This window comes from Squalius cephalus (genome assembly GCF_949319135.1).
Source record: "Squalius cephalus genome assembly, chromosome: 6".
Classification (NCBI taxonomy): domain Eukaryota; kingdom Metazoa; phylum Chordata; class Actinopteri; order Cypriniformes; family Leuciscidae; genus Squalius; species Squalius cephalus.
In genome coordinates this window covers 10,541,332-10,565,210 of record NC_137127.1, presented here as the reverse complement: position 1 = coordinate 10,565,210, position 23,879 = coordinate 10,541,332, and the positions used below count along the sequence as shown (strand labels likewise).

At 38.5% G+C, this 23,879-nt stretch overlaps 1 protein-coding gene across 6 annotated transcripts in view; it reads left to right on the top strand.

Moving 5' to 3' along the window:
- The window catches only part of megf11 (multiple EGF-like-domains 11), a 119,605-nt gene that overhangs the window by 83,390 nt on the left and 12,336 nt on the right, over positions 1-23,879 (top strand). For 5 of the 6 annotated variants that reach the window (XM_079874663.1, XM_079874664.1, XM_079874665.1 and 2 more), the window contains 7 exons: positions 917-1,091; positions 6,523-6,643; positions 7,690-7,853; positions 7,988-8,090; positions 16,856-17,002; positions 19,767-19,901; positions 23,577-23,705. In XM_079874663.1, coding sequence (XP_079730789.1) covers positions 917-1,091; positions 6,523-6,643; positions 7,690-7,853; positions 7,988-8,090; positions 16,856-17,002; positions 19,767-19,901; positions 23,577-23,705 — 974 coding nt within the window. The remainder of the gene's footprint in view (positions 1-916; positions 1,092-6,522; positions 6,644-7,689; positions 7,854-7,987; positions 8,091-16,855; positions 17,003-19,766; positions 19,902-23,576; positions 23,706-23,879) is intronic. The other variant, XM_079874667.1, reaches the window with a different exon arrangement.

Genomic DNA, 23,879 nt, shown 5'->3' with positions numbered 1-23,879 from the left:
GGTTTGTTTCAATATCATTTGTCAGTGGCAAAATTCCACAGTTAAACAGCAAACTCACTCTTAACAACACTCAAAGGGATAGTTCACCCAAAAATGAAAATTCATTTACTCAATCTGTTTGAGTTTCTTTATTCTGTTGAACACAAAAGAAGATATCTTAAAGAATGTTGGCAACCAGACAGTTGACAGTAGTCATTGACTTCCATACTATTTTTTTTCCTACTATGGAAGTCAATGGCTACCGTCAACTGTCTGGTTACCAACATTCTTTAAAATATCTTATTTTGTGTTCAACAGAAGAAAGAAGCTCATACAGGTTTGGAACAACTTGAGGGTGAGTAAATGATGACGGAATATTCATTTCTGCATGAACTATCCCTTAACATAACAATTCAGCTAAATTATTTCACACAAACAATGCATCTTTGTTGAGTCTCCTACGGTTAAACAGAACCTTCAGTCCTACACTCATCACTTTTCCAGCCAACTCCTCTCGAGTTAACCTCTGGAGCCATGGGTGAGTAAAGAGCTCCATTTGAGTCCATTTGACTTCATTTGACTTGCAAGTAAAAATTTGAACACCTTTCAACAGTAGCATAGCACTTGCTCTTAATCGCGACCTGTGCTTCATTCATTATTTCTTAGCCTCGTTCCTGGCTAATGCAATGTTAATGCCTGGTATGGGTAGATTAAGCCCTGAGACACTGGGGCTCATTACTACATGAAGGAGAGAAAGGACATCCCATTTATCTGAGCAGAGCTCCCAGACACAAGGATGGATGAACTCAATGGTTTTAGTTTTCAGATTTGGCTCCCTTGTTCTGGAAACCAAAGTGTTTCTGTTTAGATGCCATATACACAGCGTGTCTTTAGGCATATTTGTACCTAAATGTCTATTTGTCTTTCTCTTTTTCAGCTGCCACCCCCTGACAGGTGAATGCTCGTGTACAGCAGGATGGACGGGTCTATACTGCAATGAGACCTGTCCCCCGGGTTACTATGGAGAAGGATGTAGTGTACCCTGCCAGTGTGCTAATGGAGCAGACTGCCACGGTCTCACTGGGGCCTGTATCTGTGCCCCAGGCTACACAGTGAGTCCATGTTTATCATTTATCATTGTCTACGCTCATTAAACACTAGTAAATCTTGCCATGCTGAAATATTGTCACATGAAATTGACTGCTGAGCATTGACGATTACAGCTGCTAATGTTTTGAATTAAAGGATGGTATTTTTTCAATTTCCATTCCTATACATCTGACATTAACATCACTCAAACCCCTCATTAGTAAAGTAAACACCAATATGTCTTGGACAATGGCTATAGACCGCCTACCAACCTGTCAATCAACCACTGCACTAAATAAAAGGATTTTAATTGTTTATTACATATGGCTTCAAATGAAAATACCCGTCTGATCTGATTCTTTTTGTAAAACAGATATATTTTTGTATATATATATGATTAATTAATCTCAGTAAAGCCCCCCAATGAGAATCCTGAACAAAACATCAATTTTTTAAGTTAAAATTAAACATTTAATTTAATTTTATATTGCGCTTTTAAAACTATGCAGTAACGTGCAGAGTATATTCCCAAAAATCAGTGACCCTCTCGTCAAAATCAGATCACAAGTGGTCACAGGATACACATTTGAGACACAGGTGCAAACAGCAATGTGCCTTCTAAATAGTCTAAATAGGGCCATAGATATGACATATGAAGGTGGCAAAATTCATAATTACATAATAAAGGTTTATGATTGTGGATTTTAAGTGAAAATTGGAAGCACCTTTCAGAGAACATTTCTAGTCAGCACTTTCCTTGATCTTTCTTTGAAAAGTTTTTGTGCCTTCATACTTAAAGCAGAAGTGTCAGCGAATACAGTTTATTGCTTTGAAAATGATCTCTATAGTGGTCTCTCTCTCACACACACACACACAAACACATCACCTCCTGCTGGGAACAAGGTGAGAGTCTCTAAGATCAGTAATGCTACTTTCACAATGCTCGTGTCTTATTAATCAGCAGGGTTACACTTAACACAAAGACCTTGTCAAACTCAGAAAGAAGCATTAGATACATGGACTCCAAAATAGAGTGGGATTTCTAAACAATATTTTATATGACATAAATAACTAAATGTTTTGTTATCTAGTTGGTCGCACAAGGCACAAAAACTGCCCGGCTCTGTGCTCTCTGATGAACAAAGGTGTTGCTAAAATGAAAGCAATAAGATACAAGGAAAGAGCTTGAGAAAAACAGATAGAGAGACATGATCATGTGAGTGATCTGAATTTATTTTACAGAGATGTTAAAATAGATGGATGGCTCATTTCATTACTGAATGTGTCAGTATTTTTTATAGTAAACTTGTAAATTGTTTGAAAATATTTATTTATAAAGAAAAATTCTGGGTATGTGAATGTGTGTGTGGCCCATTGGTAGTGTATATCTACTTAAAGTACAGTTCAATGTATATTTCAAGTATACAAATTATTTCCTAAATAGGAACATTGTAGTATACTTAAAGTGCAAAAATAATATAATAGTAAACTATAAGTATAATGTTAAAGGGATAGTTCACTTTGAAATCAAATTTTGGTATGTTTTAGCTTACCTCAAGGGCATCCAAGATCGATGTAGGTGTCTGTTTCCGCAGTAGTTTCAATTTTGATATTTTTAGGTCAAACCGTTCTTGTCTGTCAGTCATATAATGCAGGTCTATGGTCACCACCTCAAAGAGCATGCACAGAGAAGTCCAAATTAAACAATTCCCCATCGTAAGTACACATTGATGGCCTAAGACACGAAACGAGCAGTTTGTGTGAGAAAACGAACAGTATTTATATCGTTTTTACCTCTTGTACACTTTCCAGAACGCACGCACACGTCACACACCAGGAAGCGCGCGCGCCCTCAGATCACTTGGACGTGGTTGTGTAGAGGTAAAAACGATTTTTGAAATAAAACGAGTATTGAAATAGTACACTTACAAGTATGCTACGAGTATATTGATATTTACTACATAAAGTATACTTAAAATATACTTGAACTTTACATAATTATACTTAAAATTACCTTGAAGTATGCTTATTTTTTAATTGTAATACTATTTCACAATATTACTGCTTTACTGTAAATGCTGCCTTAGAAATATTTTAAAAAGTCCTGCAGACCCCAAACTTTTAAATGGTAGCTATAGTTATACTTATAGCTTGCATTGTTGGTAACTACATTTTCAGTAGCTTCACTTTATGTTTTAAGTGTATAGCATATAGCATGGAAAGCTACAGTTTCAAGTATAGTCCCCACCACTGAACTGATTTCACTCTTGCTGCATTCAGAAATAATGAAAATGTTGCAAAGCAGGTAAAATAAAGACAGCGCCGCAGGTAAAGACTGGAACGGAGGGGATGATTAAGAAAAACTCAGTACCAGAGGCTGTAGCCAACTCCTGCCTTGGCCTGTTGCTGTGTCCTGTGGCAGAGCTACTACTGCGATTTGAACTAGCAGGCGGAGGCACAGACTGTATCTTCATTTTCACCACCTGCTCTTTGTGTTAGATTTGAGGGGCCTGCTGCCAGTTCTATTAAACACTGCTCGAGGAGCTTTGGCCAAGGCGTCTGACCGAGATGCAATGGAATTGGGAAACAATACTCTATTTCCAGGCCAGCTGTTCCATTTGGACCTATAGAACAGCAGAGGTTAACAGTTTGACTGCAGTCTGGTTGAAAATAAGAGAGGTAATGGCCACCAAAACTCTTATTCGTAGAGTTCTGAGAGAGTGATATTTATAGGGGTGGGAAAGGAACATATATGCTTGTGCTGCTGGTACTGCAGAGAATGCAGGTGGGTAAACGAGGGAACAAATGTGCTGGTAGTACTACGATGAAAGCACACATGCCACGTTCATGTGTGCTTTCATGACACTTCACTTGAATGCATAGATGCAATGGTATGATTTTTAATTCTTAAAATAATAGATGCTAAAAAAAACAGGGGGCCTGATTACACAGAAAAAAAAATTAAAATAAAAAAAATAGGACAATTCCAACTTTGCTAGGGCAATCGGGAGCTTCTGGATCAGATTTGTATGAATGACCTCTAGTGCAGCTCTTGCCATTTAGCTTTTTGTCAAATTTATTTTATATTATATTAGAGTCAGGGAGTGGTGGCTGCAGTACTAAAGCGCACAACAAAGGAGATATATTCAAGGAGACTTTTAATATAATAATCCAAACAATAAACAGAAGCATTAACAAAGAGAGAAACATACCACAAACTCACTGACGTAAAACAAAGCTAGAGAAATAACAGACAGAAACTGAGGGTTTAAATATATGAGGGCAAACAGAGCTGATGAGATAATTAATGACACACCTGAACTGAACTAACACAATCAATTAGAAACCATAGAAACAAACAGGGAGAGGACGGAGGAGAACTGAACCAATTAAATGACTAGAGAATAAAAAGTAAATTTAAACATGAAAAAAAAACTATTATATTATATTATATTATATTTTGTCATGTTGTTATCCAGCATGATTTGAGAATTGTTCAAAAAGTATCTGCATAAGTTGGAGATGATTGTAATAAAGTGAGCGAACGAGATAAATGATGACTGATTGACAGAGAGGGGAGAAACAAAACCTATATATAGAGAATGGCATATCTTATCTGCGTCAAATAGTATCTTTGTAAGTAGGCTATGTATATTTAAACATCCTAAAAAATATAATTTTTTCATATAATAAATTGAATCCCAGACTTTCGGACCCCACTGAATATGAAAATGTACCAATCAAAGTTTGAAGACATTTCTAGCTCTTTGAATGTACTACTGATCTATGCTAATAGATATGCATACAGTATGTCCTGCTTTAGCCTGCTTTTAGAGGAGTTTAGTCACCCAGTTGAATAAGTGCTCTCGGTCCTGTGTCAGTGTAATCTGGAGCATTCATGGGTCTCAATAAATCCCTGTGGTCATTTGTGAGCCAGAGACTCTTTTACCTCCAACCCATTCACCAGTAAATTGCAGGTCTGCTGAAAAGTCGAACAAACTAACTTTCTCGCCCCATATTCGGCTGCCTGCACCGATAGTTTCAAGTCTTTTTCTGCTGAACAGAACTGCCATTGTTAGCAGTCTGCTTGCTGTCACTTTTGAACGGAACAAAGATAACTGCACGTAGATTGATGAAAAATTAATCCACAGATGTAAGCTTTTCATGTGGGGAGTGGATGGACGAGCAAAGGAGATGGAGAGGTAGAATATTTGAAATGGGGAATACAATGGGGGAATGTGGGAGAGAGAGAGAACGAAAAAAGAGAGAGCATACAAGAAAGAAAAGAGTGGGAGTAAGAGAAAATATTGGAGATGATTGTATCAAAGTGAGCGAGCGAGATAAATGATGACTGATTGAAAGAAAGGGGAGAAACAAAACATATATAGAGAGAGCGAGAGTCAGTCCCTCTTGGAGCCCATGACGCCCTGTGGCATATCTTATATTGCCTTCCTCTTAGACCTAGTTCCAGATGATAATGAGAGAGCGGGTCCTTTGCTGCTCAATCCCCGGCACCGGGGAGACGGAGGCAGGAGGCGCACGGCACACTGCCATTACCACACTAATTGGGAGTCTAAATCATTTTGTCAGCTGTCAGTCAGAGCCAGGGATGAGGCAAGAAGACACCGATGATGACCGACGCTGGGATACAGGCGACTCCCCTGCTGAGCCTGGTAAAGCGCAGAGATTGTGCTGGTGTTGTTTGGCTGGGGAACAGGGTTTAAGAACACAGTGTCTGTCAGTCATCAGCAATGGTTTTCTTGGGGATGGATGGAGGTGCAGAGGGCCAGGGGCTGTCAGCTCATTAATGCAGCTGGGGAAAGCGGGCCTTTAGCACTGAGGTCTGTGTGATAGCAATAAGGACACAAGCTACACACGGACTTAAGGTTTTCTGCTGTGCAAATGTGCTCTCTAGCTTTCTACTCGCTTGAAACTGCATCTAACTCACATGGTGCCTTGTTGTAGAGAATGTTTTGCAGGAAATTTCCTGTTGGAAGTTTTACGGAATCCTCAGATGGGATTTAGAGTCACACTTCACAACACATTTCTCATGTTACAGTGTTAAGTTACATAAGTACAGAATAATTCTAAGAACTGAAATCTTACCTTTTCTGAGAGATGTATGCCTGCCTGAGGAGAACTCACTGTGATGCTAGGGTGTTAGTGGTTGCCAGGGCATTGCAATGTATGTAGTCGTTGAAATCTTTTGGGTGGTTTTGCACATTTGAATCCATTTGTAGGGTGTTTTGGGTGGTTGCCAAAGCATTGTTAGGGGTTTGCTAAGGTGGGTGCCGCGCAATTTGAGGCGTCGTACGTGTGCGGGACAAGTTAAGACATGTATGAGCAATAGTGATTATTTGAAAATGTAATATGAACATTATAATGTACTTTATTTATTTGTATATATGTATATTTAGTGTGTAGTTAAACAACTCTGCTGTGTGTGTTTTTCAGGGAGATGACTGTTCCCAAACCTGCCCACTGGGACTATATGGAACTAACTGCACTTCCACCTGCCACTGCCACAACCAGGCGTCCTGCTTACCAATCGATGGCTCCTGCATCTGTAAAGAAGGTACGGCATAATGTGCTCTCCTTATTCTTTTATTCTTATTAATAAAACTATATGCATGGAAACCCATGCAAGATTGTGGGTTTACATCCAACCTGAAAACAAGACTATAGATTGACCTGTTCAAATAAATCCATATGCAATCAATATATGCAATCAAATAGTAAGGAAAATTTTTAATCTTTACAATTGATTATTCTAGGACTAATTAATCATTTTCCAATTCCCTCTAAAACAGATGCCAATGTTTAGAGAATTAACCCTGTCTATAAATTGAAATTCGGCATGCCTAGCAAGCCCATTATACTCCATACACTTTCTGGACATCACACATCAGACACTCCCTAAAATAGTATATAATGTACCCATCCGTTCTCCATATATCCATTTCTGTCATTATGAAAAAAAACTGGTGTTTCAGTATCAAAGGATCCAAAGTCCCTCCAGGTCACTTTCAAAGGATGCATAACAACTTAGCACTTACATACACATATGGCCTTTTTAGGCTGTAAAAGCATAAAAAAATGTGGTGTGAATCCACAAGAGCCTTGTGAGCACTCAGCGTTTGGCTGACCGCAGCTAACCATACCTGCGGGACGGCCCTCAGTTGTTGCATAAACATGGACTTGTCCGGAAAGGCTTACCAAAAGAATATTCGCTCAGGTCCCTTCAGTTTAGGAGGAAGCTCATTAGAGACAGTACCTTTAAAATCCTCATCCCATTCATAATGCAGAACCCCAGTGTGCTACACAACTTCTCTGCCTATCTCACTCTGCTCTTATGTTGACCTCAAACCATGCATATATTCCACTCATTGACTGCTTTGCAGTGTGAGCCGAGGGAGACAAGAATCCTCTGTCTTCTGACAACATGTGACCTCAGTTCCCCTTCTTCCCGCTCTATTAACTGAACTCTGTTATAAACCAGAGAAGGTTTATTTGGATAGAACTCACAAAGAGAATGTCTGTTTTAACAAATAAACAAGTGAAGAAACCAGTGGTTGAGTTGACAAATAAATTAACAAATCTCTGTACCGTTCCTCTTTATAGGTTGGCAGGGTGTCGACTGCTCAATCCTGTGCTCCAGCGGGACTTGGGGTTTGAGCTGTAACCGGACTTGTTTGTGTGCCAATGGTGCGGCTTGTGACCCAATCGGTGGCTCCTGTACCTGTTCTTCAGGCTGGAGAGGGGAACGCTGCCAGCTGTCCTGCCCTGTGAGTATCTTCCTGGGACTGGTTCCATTGTCTCTCTGCCAGAGGCTGGCAAGACTGGCCATTTGATTTATAAATATTTGTCATGACAGGGCAATTTAAGCTTGGCAAGATGGTTTGTGTGTGTGGTTAAACAGGATGGCACATACGGGCTGGAGTGTCGCGAGCGTTGTGACTGTAACCACGCTGATGGATGTGATCCTGTGAGTGGATTCTGTCGCTGTCTGCCAGGATGGACAGGTGAGTGTGAGACCAGTGACATAATCACATTGACATGTTAAAATAGGCTTTTATGACGCAACATAAATGCTAGTGTGAATTACTCACCCTTTGTTGAAAAAAGGCTTGATGCAATTTAAACGCACATTGATGGGCACATAGGACACATTACATTTATTAAAAGTGACAGTAAAGACTTTCACGTTGTTACAAAAAACCTGAATCATTACTGCAGACATGAGCTGTAATGTTAATGGATATTCGCGCTGGATAAAATAACATTGTTAGATCAATCATGGATGTGTCTCTACTGCATACCCTTGACACAGGTAAATGACCTAACACAAAATTTCTGTATGTAATTATGTTGAAAATATAAAATAATAACATATATGCCTATCTGGGATTATTGGCAACAGAAATCTTGCTCGGAGGGACGTGCTTGGAAATAATATTTCATAGCAAGCAATATTTAGCCAACGAATTGTTTAAATTAAGTTACTAACAAATTCAATATTATCTAACACATAACATATGGGCGTAGAATACGTGGGAGATGCGGGGGATGTGTCCCCCTCACTTTTAATAAAATGTAAACTCTTCCCCATGCTTTTTTGGGGCAAGTGTATTGTTCATGTTTCCATGGGCCGATGTGAATAAATCTAGAATTGACAGACAAAGTGATTTAAGGTGTGTGCACATACCTTAAAAAAATCCATTCAGAATGAGCACATTTGACATTTGCAGTAGGCTTATATTTAGATGTATTTAAATAAATAACCATTTACATGCTGAGAACGTTTGCTCATTTGCTCATTGTAATCAGATGGCGAGGTGGTTTCACTTATTATGATGCATGAGCAATTCTTTATTAATAGCAAAGTTTGAATGGCGTCGTAAAGGTATAATGTATCAGTGTTGATGCGCATCGTCTAACATAAGCTGGGCTTAGTTGCCCCTGGTCGTAGTTTTAGTTGGTGCAACAGGTGTATATATATTTATTTGAACGTTGGATGTAGCTAAGCCCAGCGTAGAGCTTACACCCAACATTTTTACATCCAGCTGGTACAACCGGCCCCTGATGGTTAGAGAGTCAGACTAACCCGGTTGCGGGTTTGATTCTCAATACCGGCAGGAAATGGCTGAGGTGCCCTTGAGCAAGGCACCCAACCCAAAATCGCTCCCTGGGCTGCACACTGCTCCGAGTGTGTGTCCACGGTGTGTGTGTGTGTGTGTGTTCACTAATCCTAATGTTGGATGGGATAGGTTCTTGGATGGGTTCAATGCAGAGGACAAATGCTGAGTATGGGTTACCATACTTGGCTTTCACATGTCACTTATTACTTATTTGACCAAAATATGGGTTGAAACGTAATGTAAATACTTTGCCTACACTTTGAGGTTTAGGTTTTGTTCCATGTAGATTAATTACCTCCATTTGGAGGTAAATGTGACCCCTCTCTTTATGTAAATTAGATTTCATGGTCATTTTCAACATGATCAAGTACTAAATATCAGTAGCCTATTTTATATATCATGGCTGTTCTTATAGGAAATACTTAAAATGTGGCTACCCAGAAATTACTTTACTTTCTGAAAAGAGTTGCAGTTGTTACGCTGCACAAACACAGTCGGTGTGAAAGCACACAATGAGAGCCTGCTGTTACAGTTACGCTACAGCGCTCTCTTCACAAGCTGTGTGAAACAGACAAGTCATACTACTGCTACTCATTATAAGTCATCCGGCAAAAAAATTCAGATATTGAGATTTCTCAAGATACCACAGTATGTCTTCATGAGGCAAATATAATATATAATATATATAATTTCCCCCCAGAAACATCTGCTATAGTTAGTTGTTATAATCAGGGGTTTATTGTTATAATCACCAACATTTTTGGGGACAGGGACACGTTTACTTACTGGAGTAGGATTTTTCTTCATCTCTGGTAAGATAAGTGTGTTCATTAATTATTAGTTGTTAATAAGGGTGCAACGGATCTCAGTTGAACCATGATCCATACGGACCAAGCCCCACGGTTCGGCATGCATGTGATTCGCGGTTTAACTGCTAGGTTTAACCATCATAGAGTGAAGGTTTTTCAGTTGGACATGTTTTTTCTTGCCAATTTACACATTCGAACGATTTTAAACGCGAAAGAAGAGGCGAAAATCGGGACTCGCAAGCTGTTATCTGTGTGCACAGCCGCACACACAGAGAGAGAGAGGCACATTTGAGACAGTGCTGGAACAGCAAATTGATTCCTCTTTCGTGTTTACTTGTGTTAAAATGGACACATACACACACAAATATGTCAAAATACCCATCTCGGCAAGTATTCTCTCGGTTATGTCATAAGTGAACAGTTGAAAAAGAAAACGGATGTGTGTCAGTATATTCGATCCGTGCATTCAGTCTTAAAGTGACAGCAGCCTAATATTCCTGCTGTTGTCTGTGTCATTAATGTTAATATAAAATAAAAAATACAGCTTGAACCTGTACTTAATTTATATAGTGAACAAACAGTGTTATAGTGAGGAGAGCAGTCAGGAAGAAAGTGATGACGGCAGCTTGTAGGATAAGTGTGCTGCATAATAAAGCATAAGTACCAAGCAGCATCTCCAGGTGCTCCCTTAAAAACCAGACCCTAAGAGTTATGTGCACCCCTGGTCATAATAATGGCTTTTCCAATAAATGTATTAATCTATGTAATCTTTTAAAGTAAACAAGAAATAATCAAATCAATGTTGTCTGTCTTTTTAATCAGGAAAGTATTAATCTTTAAACTGCCTTCATCCAGGGGGAAATGCATGCTATTTTTTTCAATAATTATGAAAACATATGAAATCTCATTTTATTTCAATAGCAAAGCAATAGCACATGTCAGCTCCTGTTAATGTTGTATGTTTAAATTAAACTAATTCTATGCTTTATATATATATATATATATATATATATATATATATATATATATATATATATATATAATTAATCTGCCTGCAGGCTGTGTCCTGTGATAACATCCTTTGGAGGCATGATGGTCCTGAACAACATACATACACACACACACACACACACACACACACACACACACATATACAGTGCTATGCATAAGTTTAGACACCCATGCTAAAGTTGACTAGAAAGAGGAATAAAAAATCATCTTTTGGAAATTGACCTTAATGCCTTAATTAAAAAAATTAGGAAAAATCCAACCTTTAAGGACACCAATTTTCTTTGTGAATGAATAATGTATCGTAAATAAATAAATGTTCTTCCTTAAAATACAGGGTGCATAAGTTTGGACACCCCTGTGTTAAATTCCCATAGAGGCAGTCAGATTTTTATTTTTAAAGGCCAGTTACTTCATGGATCCAGGATACTATGCATCCTGATAAAGTTCCCTTGGCCTTTGGAATTAAAATAGCCCCATATCATCACACAGCCTTCACCATACCTAGAGATTGGCATGGTTTTATTTCAGTTAGCCTAATAGCTGGTTTGATTTGCATTGAGAGATGATCTTATGGAAAGTACTCCAAACTTATGCACCCTGTATTTTAAGGAAGAACATTTATTTATTTACGATACATTATTCATTCACAAAGAAAATTGGTGTCCTTAAAGGTTGGATTTTTCCTAATTTTTTTAATTAAGGCATTAAGTTCAATTTCCAAAAGATGATTTTTTATTCCTCTTTTTAGTCAACTTTAGCATGGGTGTCTAAACTTATGCATAGCACTGTATATATATATATATATACATATATATATGTGTGTGTGTGTGTGTGTGTGTGTGTGTGTGTGTGTGTGTGTGTGTGTGTGTGTGTGTGACACCATCATGCCTCCTAAAGATGTTATCACAGGACACAGCCTGCAGGCAGATTAATATGAAATCTCTCAAAGCATGAAGTATTTATAATAACTGTTGCTGAACATGTTACCTAATTAGATTGCACTGATCCAGAATGAAGCTGTCGTTCTGTGGCTTGCTTATACGGCTTTCACACTGCGCCTACACCTTCTGTTGCAGTGGTCTCAGCACTGTGTGTCCAATATCACAGAAGGGCTGTGTTTTTCAAGTTCTTCAGCATTACAGTAGCATGTGAGCATGTTATAGGCTACAACAAGAGAAAAGGAAACGGTTGAATTGGTAGATGTGGCTTTGCCTGCAGGCCTTCCAAAACTCTCTCCGTTCAGGTCTCCAAATTCTGGCCATGTGGACTGGGAAATTATGTGGCTTTCATTATCTGCTAGAAAGAGCCAGCTACGCAGAAATCTCATGCTCTGTATCCTGCCCAGGTCTCCGCCATCTGCCAGGCCTAATGGAGTCACCAGGGTGCAAATAGGCCTCCGAGACGTCGAGCATCTGAACACAGAGACTATGCAGAGCAGTGATTTATGGAAGCTATCGAGAGAGACAGAGCTAGACACACAGGTCTAAGACTTTAAGAGAGAGAGCTACACATGAGATGGAGAGTGAGCAAGAAATTGCAACAGAACATATGATAAGGAATCTCACATGGAGTCATAAATGAGTTTTTGAGGATGTTCATTTAAATAGGTCCTATTATCAAATTGTACTTGCTTTTTGAAATATGAGTTTGTACTGTAAAGTCTTTAACTGTATCTCTCAAAACTTCCTTCCCAGTCTCAAACAACCATTTATTGAAATTGCAGAGCAATAATATATATTTTTATTCTTAAACATAAGAATGAAAATATAATGAAATGTAAATTAAATATTTAATATTTAATTTAGATTTTTTTTGTGTGTGTGTTTGTGTTAGTTTTATATATATATATATATATATATATATATATATATATATATATATATATTCAAATATAATAAAATATTAAATAAAACATTTTAAGCTTCTCTCTGCTGTGAAATATTTGATTGGCTAAATATTACTCTTGTTCAGAGTAAAACTTGCAAGCTATAGTAATGTTTAACTTGTTCTTTTGATTTGGTTATTTTCATTAAATCGTCAAAAAGAATGATCCATTAAAATGATTGTTACAAATCCTTAACCATTAATCACAAACTGGAAAGGTCATGAAAATTATAATCACAAAATCATTTACAATAAGTTACAGCAGCAAAAAAAAAAAAAAAAAATCCTTCCTGTTTAATCAAGAACCAGAAAGAGGGTAACAATAGTTGTGAAAAAAGAAGAAAAAACGCATTATAATATTATGTATAAATAAATTAAATACATTTATCACAAAAAAAATAATTAATTATGAAGCAGTAAGGTGAGGAAGGAAAGAGAATGGCTTGAAGAGCAGTAGTTGGAAGATGCAAAGGAAAAGAATGGCTACAGAACAGAGGAGTAAAACATAAAGATACGCCCAAGGACAGACAAGCTGAGAGCTGTGTTTTATCAAAAGAGAGAAAGAGAAGGATGTGAGACTAGAATTAAATGGTCACTTTCAATAAAACTGTGCGTGTGTCTAATGGTAGGAGGAAGAGACAGAGACAAAATAACCAGGAGAGAGATGTGCAATCTCTCGTTGAGATCCCCCAATGTGGATGTGCAAAATTAGCAGCTCCAGGGGCTCTAGACTGAAGGATCGTATAACACAGAGTGTCCTGCAGAAACCCTCGCATTACGTGTGCAGGCATGTGCGCTCGTGTGTCCACTTAACATGTAAAGTGCGGTGGAAAGTGATGGTGTATGATGGTACTTGCTCTTCGCTCATTAATTTGGCTGCTGGTCCCCCTGGCATTTCTCTGCTAGAAAAGTCTCATATGCAGACAGTCACTTCTCCTCTTTCTTCTCAATCGCTCTGCTCAAAAGCCCCTCTTTTTGTCACTATTAGGCTTTCAGGGCACTCTTCTATTCTCATTCATTGCTGACAATAAAGAAAGTGCAGGACTTTTTTCCGCCCAGCCCAGCAGAAGCTCAAACAGGCTCACCCCTGCTTTGATGTGCGGTGGCTGGGCTTGTCTTAATCGCACATCCCTGTTGCCCCCCATCCGGACACCTCTCTGTTCTGCCACAGAGGTGGAGCACTTATGATGCCTGTCCCTGAAGTTTAGACCTGGTCTAATTCAAAGACCTGGGACTAATTCCATTTTAATGGGCCGTGCCACTCGCTCGGAAAAGTCTCTGTCAAAGAAAATTGCAAATGAGGTTCCTGAGCTGCAGCTTGAAAGGATGTGTGTGAGAATATGTGTGTGCACATCATTTCTCCCTTCTATGCCATCTTGCTTATGGAGTGTGAAATGTATAGATGCTAATTTATTTAAGTTGTATTATTAAAGCAGTAAGCCACTTGAGGCTGAGCATTAATTACACTGATTTTATTAAAGGTAAATGGTGTACTTAGGCATAACCGTGGTCAAATCATTGTAGTGCATTGCCACAAGTGCTGATTGCTTTTATAATGGCAGCGGCGACACCATTGTTTATTAAATATATTTATATATAGTTAGGAATATTAATAGTCACAAAATAAACAATAGTTCTGCCAATTGACCCTTCACAGAAAGTGGTTGAAATTAATGAGATGTTATGAACTGATATTAATTGTGACATCAATTGTAATGTGATTAAAACTGCAAATCAGTCTTTATCGACACTACAACGACCTGAATAAATATACAAATTCAATGCATAATCATAAAGAGATTCATATATATATATATATATATATATATATATATATATATATATATTATTGTACAATTTTATATATATATACTGATATATACACTCACCTAAAGGATTATTAGGAACACCATACTAATACTGTGTTTGACCCCCTTTCGCCTTCAGAACTGCCTTAATTCTACGTGGCATTGATTCAACAAGGTGCTGAAAGCATTCTTTAGAAATGTTGGTCCATATTGATAGGATAGCATCTTGCAGTTGATGGAGATTTGTGGGATGCACATCCAGGGCACGAGCTCCCGTTCCACCACATCCCAAAGAAGCTCTATTGGGTTGAGATCTGGTGACTGTGGGGGCCATTTTAGTACAGTGAACTCATTGTCATGTTCAAGAAACCAATTTGAAATGATTCGAGCTTTGTGACATGGTGCATTATCCTGCTGGAAGTAGCCATCAGAGGATGGGTACATGGTGGTCATAAAGGGATGGACATGGTCAGAAACAATGCTCAGGTAGGCCGTGGGATTTAAACGATGCCCAATTGGCACTAAGGGGCCTAAAGTGTGCCAAGAAAACATCCCCCACACCATTACACCACCACCACCAGCCTGCACAGTGGTAACAAGGCATGATGGATCCATGTTCTCATTCTGTTTACGCCAAATTCTGACTCTACCATCTGAATGTCTCAACAGAAATCGAGACTCATCAGACCAGGCAACATTTTTCCAGTCTTCAACTGTCCAATTTTGGTGAGCTCGTGCAAATTGTAGCCTCTTTTTCCTATTTGTAGTGGAGATGAGTGGTACCCGGTGGGGTCTTCTGCTGTTGTAGCCCATCCGCCTCAAGGTTGTGCGTGTTGTGGCTTCACAAATGCTTTGCTGCATACCTCGGTTGTAACGAGTGGTTATTTCAGTCAAAGTTGCTCTTCTATCAGCTTGAATCAGTCGGCCCATTCTCCTCTGACCTCTAGCATCAACAAGGCATTTTCGCCCACAGGACTGCCACATACTGGATGTTTTTCCCTTTTCACACCATTCTTTGTAAACCCTAGAAATGGTTGTGCGTGAAAATCCCAGTAACTGAGCAGATTGTGAAATACTCAGACCGGCCCGTCTGGCACCAACAACCATGCCACGCTCAAAATTGCTTAAATCACCTTTCTTTCCCATTCTGACATTCAGTTTGGAGTTCAGGAGATTGTCTTGACCAGGACCACACCCCTAAATGCATTGAAGCAACTGCCATGTGATTGGTTGATTAGATAATTGCATTAATGAGAAATTGAACAGGTGTTTCTAATAATCCTTTAGGTGAGTGTATACTTCATATTACTGCAATATTTGTTTATTCTGTGTATACAGATTAAACAGTTATATTATCTGTAATATGAATCTAATTATTGAAGATCAATGTGCTCTATTATATTTTTTGTCATATACAGTATATTCATATTTTATAAATTTGTATTGTTTATTATTATTATCATACAATTTCATAGTATGTATTTAGCTTTTTTTCTACTATGGCAGCTCTGTGGTAAGCTTGTTTTTGAGAGTGTGTGTCCATGTGCCTTGTTATTTTCCTGTTTGTGTTGTAACCCCAATATGACCAGATAATGTCATTACATTACAACACTTTGAAACAATATAGTAGGTCTCTTCTTTATATATTTGTGTGTGTGTACTTGAGCGTGTCCCTAGTGGAACTCTATACACAAACCAGCTGAAAGAGAATGGTAGAGGAGGCTCAACCACTCGAGGGACTTGGCCCTGTTAATGAACACTCTACACTGGCAGGGAGGCCCAGTCTGATCAAAAATACATACAGAGCACAGCACAGAGCGGGCCAGTGCTGCGGCCAAGAGATGCCTGAACCTACACACACCCCAAGCTTTTGAAACCAGGACTTTGCTCTCAGAGAAGACTGCTTGGTGCTCCGTTGCTGTCCCAATGTAATATGTTATACTAGCTTACTATAAAAGCAGTGGCCTTAAGGTTCAGGCATTCCCCCCTCATACATGACTCTTTTTCAAGCAAGCATCTGATTTATTTTGATTTTGTTTATTTCACTTGTCTGCATCCACTTCTGTTTTCTGCCTCGATAGAAAATAGGGAAGCACATGGAGAACAAGCAGTGATACTTCCTTCATTCTTATAACAGGCATCCACTGTGACAGCATCTGCCCTCAAGGCTTCTGGGGGCCTAACTGCTCGATGACCTGCTCGTGCCAGAACGGTGGCTCCTGCTCTCCTGAAGATGGAACCTGCGTGTGCGCTCCTGGCTACCGAGGGACTTCCTGCAAGAGAAGTAAGCTTCTTCTCAACTTTCTTTCTCCTTCCTGTCACCTTCTCAAAGCTTGTCGCTCAAGTGTTTGATTCGAACACACTTCAAACAAGACTATAAACAACTGGTGGGAATCAGATGGGGGGTCACGACTGTTACATCCAGACGGTGACCCTCTGGGAGTGGAGTGGGGACAGTTGAAGAGGGAAGCACTTAGGGAAGAGTCATGAACAAATCTTTAATCACACACATCTTAATCACTTCAGCCCTGGATCGCTGTAGAGATGCAGTGTCCATGTGGGGCTCTCATCAGCCTCTCCATGAGGAGGAGTGTTTACTCGGCCTCTCATGGGTCTTCTTCCTAAGACACTGTCTCGCTCTTGCTGTCTCTCTTTACCACACTGTGCCCTCAACAGATAAGGCGACTGATTGCTGGTCATTTTCAAAGATCGAAAACAAAATACTACAACAGTTAGTCTGTATGGCAGGAGGCAGGTGAATTTCACAAAGGTTACTATCTATCTATCTATCCATCCATTCAATCAATTCAATGTTTTATAACGTTAGTTGAAATTGCCCCCTTCGTCCGTTTGAGACGCCAAGAGATGCCTGGCTGCTTGATATTGTTCCAGGTTAGAAAAACAGTCCGTGGTGAAACGGGCAGAGCAACTAACAACTTCGAATTAAACTGTAGCGGTATCAGATTATAGATAGATCTGCCATTTTCCCTATGATCCTCCTCCTGCTTGTTTCTTCACCTGCAGAACTTCCGATGATTCGGCTGCGCAGTTCCGCCTGGCACTGAGCATGGGCTGGCATATGCAAATTTTTGGAGGCGTACATATTAATGATCCCAACTGTTGCGTCACAGTTGGTGTTATGTGGAGATTCGCCTGTTTTTCAGGGGTGTTTTTCAAAAACGAGATTTAAATAAGAAAGGGAAAACTATGGTGTTTGAGACTCACTGTATGTCATGTCCATGTACTGAACTCTTGTTATTTAACTATGCCAAGATAAATTCAATTTCACATTCTAGGGCACCTTTAAATACATTTTAAATAAAATGAATAAACACATCTAAAAAGTTTCATTACCTTAGTGCGTCTGGGTGGAACTAATGCTTTAAGCAATATATCATTTATCATTTATTTCTCTTGATTTTGTTGAAGAATGATCTGGGAATGTTTCATGAGATTCACCCAGTGAGGAGTTGTGAGTGCAGGTGTGTGTTTGTGCGTGTTCAAAGATTACAGAGTAAAGGGAAAGGGAATGTGATTAATCTTCACCACACTGTTCGTTGTTGTACAATTATCTTAATTACAAAACCCCACCACCCATGGTGGAAAGGTCAGCACACACTACTCCTGCATTACACAAAGCTACAGCAATTAAAGCAAATCAAGACTCTAATGAAGAAAAATGACCCACTCGAGCTCCCGTCTCGGACAGAGCTGAGTGACAGAGACAGACTGAGCCCTCATGCTCTGTGAAACAATGAGCCGGACCGTGAGGCCGACAAAACCCCCTCATTATTTCTGCTTTTATTAGTTGTACAGGTGACAGTGTCTCCTTGATTTGGGGTTAAACAATAGTACCTGGAGGAATGTTTCAAATCTTAGTTGGCCGTAGATGATAATATTATTGTAATGGTTAAATGAAGTGCTCAATTATATTTATATACACTACCTTTAAAAAGTTTGGAGTCTGTATGTTTTTTTATGCTTTGTTAAGAAGTCTCTTATTCTCACCCAGCCTGCATTTATTTGATCAAAAAACAGTACAAACAGTAACTGTGAAATTTTATGAAAATAACTGTTTTCTATTTTAATACATCTCAAATGTATTACTGTGATGTCAATCATTACGCCAATCTCAAGTAACATTTATTATTATTATTATCAATGTTGAACACAGCTGTGCTCTTAATATTTGTATGAAAACCATGATATGTTTCTCAAAATTATTTGATGAATAGAAAGTTCAAAAGTATTTATTTAAAATAGAAATCTTTTGTAACATTATAAATGTCTTTGTTGTCACTTTTGATGAAGTGAATGCATCCTTGCTGCTAAATAAAAGTAGTCGCCGTTAAAAAATTCCTAGTTCTGTCATGAAACTCTTTGTGGCGGAGGCTGATGGGTCCTTCCCGAGCTCCACCTGTATATTTACGGTATATACAGTAGTCAACATTTGAAGTGGATCAAAAAAGTTCATCAAAGTTGTCCTAACACAAGAATGGGTATTGTTCAAAATTCATGTATAATGAATTTTTTCATCCACTTCAAATGTTGACTACTATATATGCTATTTGTTCAGCAGTAGTATGTCTTACATACTCACAGCAGTGGAGCAGCAATAATCTACATGAAGAGCAATAATCAACAGCAGCAGCATAGCAGATAAAGCAGATCTATTCCTCCAAGACCAAATTACAATGCTAAAAATCTCCAGAGAGCTGTAATGATAGAAATAATAATAGTCATACTGAACTGACTCCAAACTTTTACGGCATAATAATATTTTTTTACTGGGTAACGAGACAAAAATTTTGACAATTCTAATGGTTATATGAATGTGCTTTGTGCAATGCATGGTACCATTTTTTTTTTACTGTTTTTTGCCTGTATGTCCTTCTATATGATAATGCAAATTTGTATTCATATTTTCCATTTGTGTCTAATCACTATTTTGTCTTTCTTTGCCTTTCCACTAAATCTTTCCTTCCATATGTCTATCATCCTTTCTGTGTTGTTTCTCTCCTTCGCTTCCTGTCCTTTGCTTGTGACAGTTTGCCCTCCTGGTTTCTATGGGCACCGCTGCAGCCAGTCATGCCCTCAGTGTGTGCACAGCACAGGGCCATGCCACCACATCACGGGTCACTGTGAGTGCCTGGCCGGCTTCTTCGGCTCACTTTGCAACCAAGGCAAGTAGCTCTCATTGCTTTTCCCTCAGTTTCTCTGCTTTCTCTCTCTATTTTCCTCTCTTCCTCACCCATGGACCCCCTCAGATCCTTGGAGGCTAGTTCTGCTTGCAGAGAGGTACGAGAGAGAAGTATTGTCACTTCTCTGTCTGACTACCTTTACTATAATTACAGTATTGTTCAAATGGAAACACACTATAACAGAATCAATACACCAAGGCATCCATTTCTCATGATAATGTGCCAGAAATACACAGTTTCTGCAAAACTGTTGACACATTGTTGCTTCAACACGATTTACAGTTCTGGTGGATTTTTTGCACATCTCTCAGGGGCCAATGTGGGTGTGTTTCCGGCCAGTTGACGGAACTGTCACTTACAATAATTATTATGTCTTGAAAACATTTTTGTGTATTGAACAGTGTTGTAGCAAATTCTGCTGTTTTAAACTTGTCAACAAGGTAACATTATCTAGTTGGCTGACATGGATTAACATACGGTTTTATTTAGATTGCGCGAATAACTTGTAGTCTTGAAAACATCATTAAAAAATTGAATTAGAGCAATTTGTTTTGCAGCAAATAAAAGAAAATCTTTAATGATATATTTAAAAACGTATATAAAAATACATTGCTTAAAATAAAATGGTGAGATTTCTGTGATTTTTTTCACATTTTGAAAAAGCATAATTGAAAACCATATAAGCAGGTAACACTTCTTGAGGCAATTTACACTAACTGTAATGACATCACACCAAAGGTCTTTCCTATTAGTTCCTACTTCCTCTGCTGATGAACCACAGTGAACCAGAATCAATTATGTAGATAAAATAGTGCGACACAATTGTGTAACTTTAAGGAATTTGTGCTTAGTTTAAGTAGACACTGCCAAAAATGTATTGTTTACATGTATTTTGATTGGTATGTAAAGATGGTCTTGTGGTTCTTTCTAGGATTATATACATAACTGTTACCTGTCACCTAAAATGAGCTATGCTCGACCCGCAGGGCACTTCATATGTGTGTGTGTGTGCGTGTGTGTGTGTGTGCATATGTGTGTGCGTGCGCTGCCATTGGCAACATGCCCATCCGCAGAACTCCACGCTGACTATGCGCCTCCGCCGTACTGAAAATAATTGGCATTATCACTGACACTCTGACAAATAACCTTCAGAGGAAATCTGAATATTGCTGAGCTCATTCTTCTGAGCGAGACACGAACACTGAAGAGTCAGGTCAATATCATCGGTTTCTGTTTTTGTTGAGCTCCTGTGGAAAACAAGAGACAGTGTAGAAACAATCATTTGTTAATTTCCACTAATATACTTCATGCTTCAAGATTTACGTCTAGGAGGTCTATAATACCTGGAGAGAGCCATCCATTAACATTCTTATTCATCACAATGGCAGTTACGCTGCTTTGGCATAAACCTAAAAAGTTTGAAATCCACCATCTTTGGCTAGTGGCAAAACATCTACTGTAATATATTAATATATCTGCAATGTTGCTTGCAAAACAAATCTATTTCCTCAGAAAGCATGTCACCTTTTGAATGGCTGTCAGTGGAAAAAGATGCAATGAAAATGTCATAGTTACAACTTTTTTAGCTCTTGAATCAAGCTCTTGATTTACTTTTCCAAGGGATTTATTTCTCTACTGAAGTTTTCACTTTTGTCGAAGTTAGTTAAATTAAGCTTCTCGTTGTCCTCGCACACTAAAATAGCACTGTAATTATTGACTGTTATATAGACATAGTTACGGGTTTGTGAGTTAAGTTTCAGGTCAATGAGGCAGATTTCCAACTCAAACTAATAAACCACCCCACAGCACCCAACTGAGACATCCAGATGAAATATAGATAGACCATCTCATAATAATTAACCAGTCTTTTCATGAATTAAGGAAAGGCTGCATGAATATATAGAATTCACTTTCATTGCTTTCAGGGCTGTCTCATGAATAAATATTTAATATGTTAAAGCAGAAGAAGGAGAAGGTTCGAGAAAAGGCTTGTTTTAATTTGTCCAGATCATAATTACTGGAAGAAAGGCAGGCCTCGGGGGGAATCATGGCTACCCCACATACCTACTTTTTTGTAGTTTGGTCTATGTCGGCGTCCTCGTATGTCTTGAGCCCACGTTCACCCGTCTCAAAGCGAGCTAATGAACTTCGGCTAGTCACAGTTGGAATGAAACGGAGCCCGTGACATGAGGGGGCCACTAGCTAATAAGAGGAAGCTTTGAGTTAGTTGAAAGAGTTTCCACAAAATGAGAAGAGTGTGGAAATATAATTATTAAAAGCCAGTGGCTCAAAGATTCAGCTTCAGCTTTACCTCGATGGACAATTCATCTGATTGGAACATCTGATTCCATTGTGTGCAAGCTGAAGACGTGTATGTTGTCTTCGACAAAGGAGGAAAAAGGAGGTATCTCATTGTATGTACCTTGCTGTGAACTCACCGAAACAAGAAGGGAGAGGGGTACAAAACATGATGGGCTTAAAACTCAACTGAAATTTATAATGGAGGCAAGTGTCAGAGTGTGGTGAAATATTCGTTTTATTAAAAATGTACACAAGCTCTATTTTTAATTTTGTAGTACATCAGTCGACCCTATTGACGGCGCCGAGTGAAGCTGCCAAAGACGGATAATTGGACAGTGTGACAGAAGCACATGTTTGAAGGGTGATCGAGCTTTGAAGTGCACGCAGACACACGACTTACAATCTTTACTTCACTTGTCACTCTGGTTTATCATCAGTTACTACTCATGCAGCACTATTATAGCATGACATCTGTGATCTATGAGAAGTTTTAAATGGGGAATTGCAAGATGTTACAATAAAGTTGAAATTTCAGAAAACTATAGTACTTCAGTACACTAAACAATTAACCTAAATTCTTCTAAATTACTTTTATTCAAGTCAAAAATATTGCATAACCACTGGATCAACTGTTTAAAAGTTTGTGGTCTGTAAGATTTTGTTTTTAAATGAATTAATACTTTACTATTCAGCAAGGATGCATTAAATTGATCAAGTGACACTAGAGACATTTATAATGTTACAAAAGATTTCTATTTCAAATTAATCCTGTTATTTTTCTATTTCTATATAAGAATATATATAAGAATGTTATGTTTTTCCTGTTTCCACATACATATTCAGCAGAACAGTTTTCAACAATATTTCTTGAGCTCCAAATCAGTTCATTAGAATTATTTCTGAAGGATCATGTGAATGAAGACAAAAAAAAATCATCTTTGTCATCTCGTGAATAAAATAATTTGTTATAATATTTCCCAATATTACTGTTTTTACTGTATTTTTAATCCAATACTTGTACTCGAGGAACAAGAGCATTTTGTCTTTTTCGAAACATGGTTCTGCATTAGAGTTTAAGAAATAATCATTATTTTACATAATTTCAATCATTTTGCTTAGTGCCGCTGCTGACACACTTCTCCTTCACATCACTGAGAAAGCAAAAGCTATTTCGGAAGGATCTGTAATTTGAATGTAAATATTTGACTCGAAAACACATTCCTGTGGACAAAGATCAGTGTAAGGATTAAAGACATTGTTAGAATCCTACAGATATTCTGTGATTACCTGAAAGAATGACTTGCAGGTTTAAGTTTTGTGCTTTGTGTCTTTGTTATGTGGTTTGTGTCCCATCAGTGTGTCCCAGTGGCAAATTCGGGAAAGCCTGTGCTGAGATCTGTCTGTGCACGAACAATGGAACCTGCAACCCCATTGACGGCTCCTGCCAGTGCTTCCCAGGTTGGACTGGAGACGACTGTTCACAGAGTATGAATCAATTTGTCTTTCTCTCTGTTTTTGTCTTCAGTTTCACCTTCTTTATTTCTCCCACTCTTTGTGTTTAGTCCTACTACTCTTTCCCATTCACTTTCATTCATTTCTCTCTCATGGGCATCTCATGTCATAGTGCCATGTAAATCATATCCACGTCCATTTTTCTTT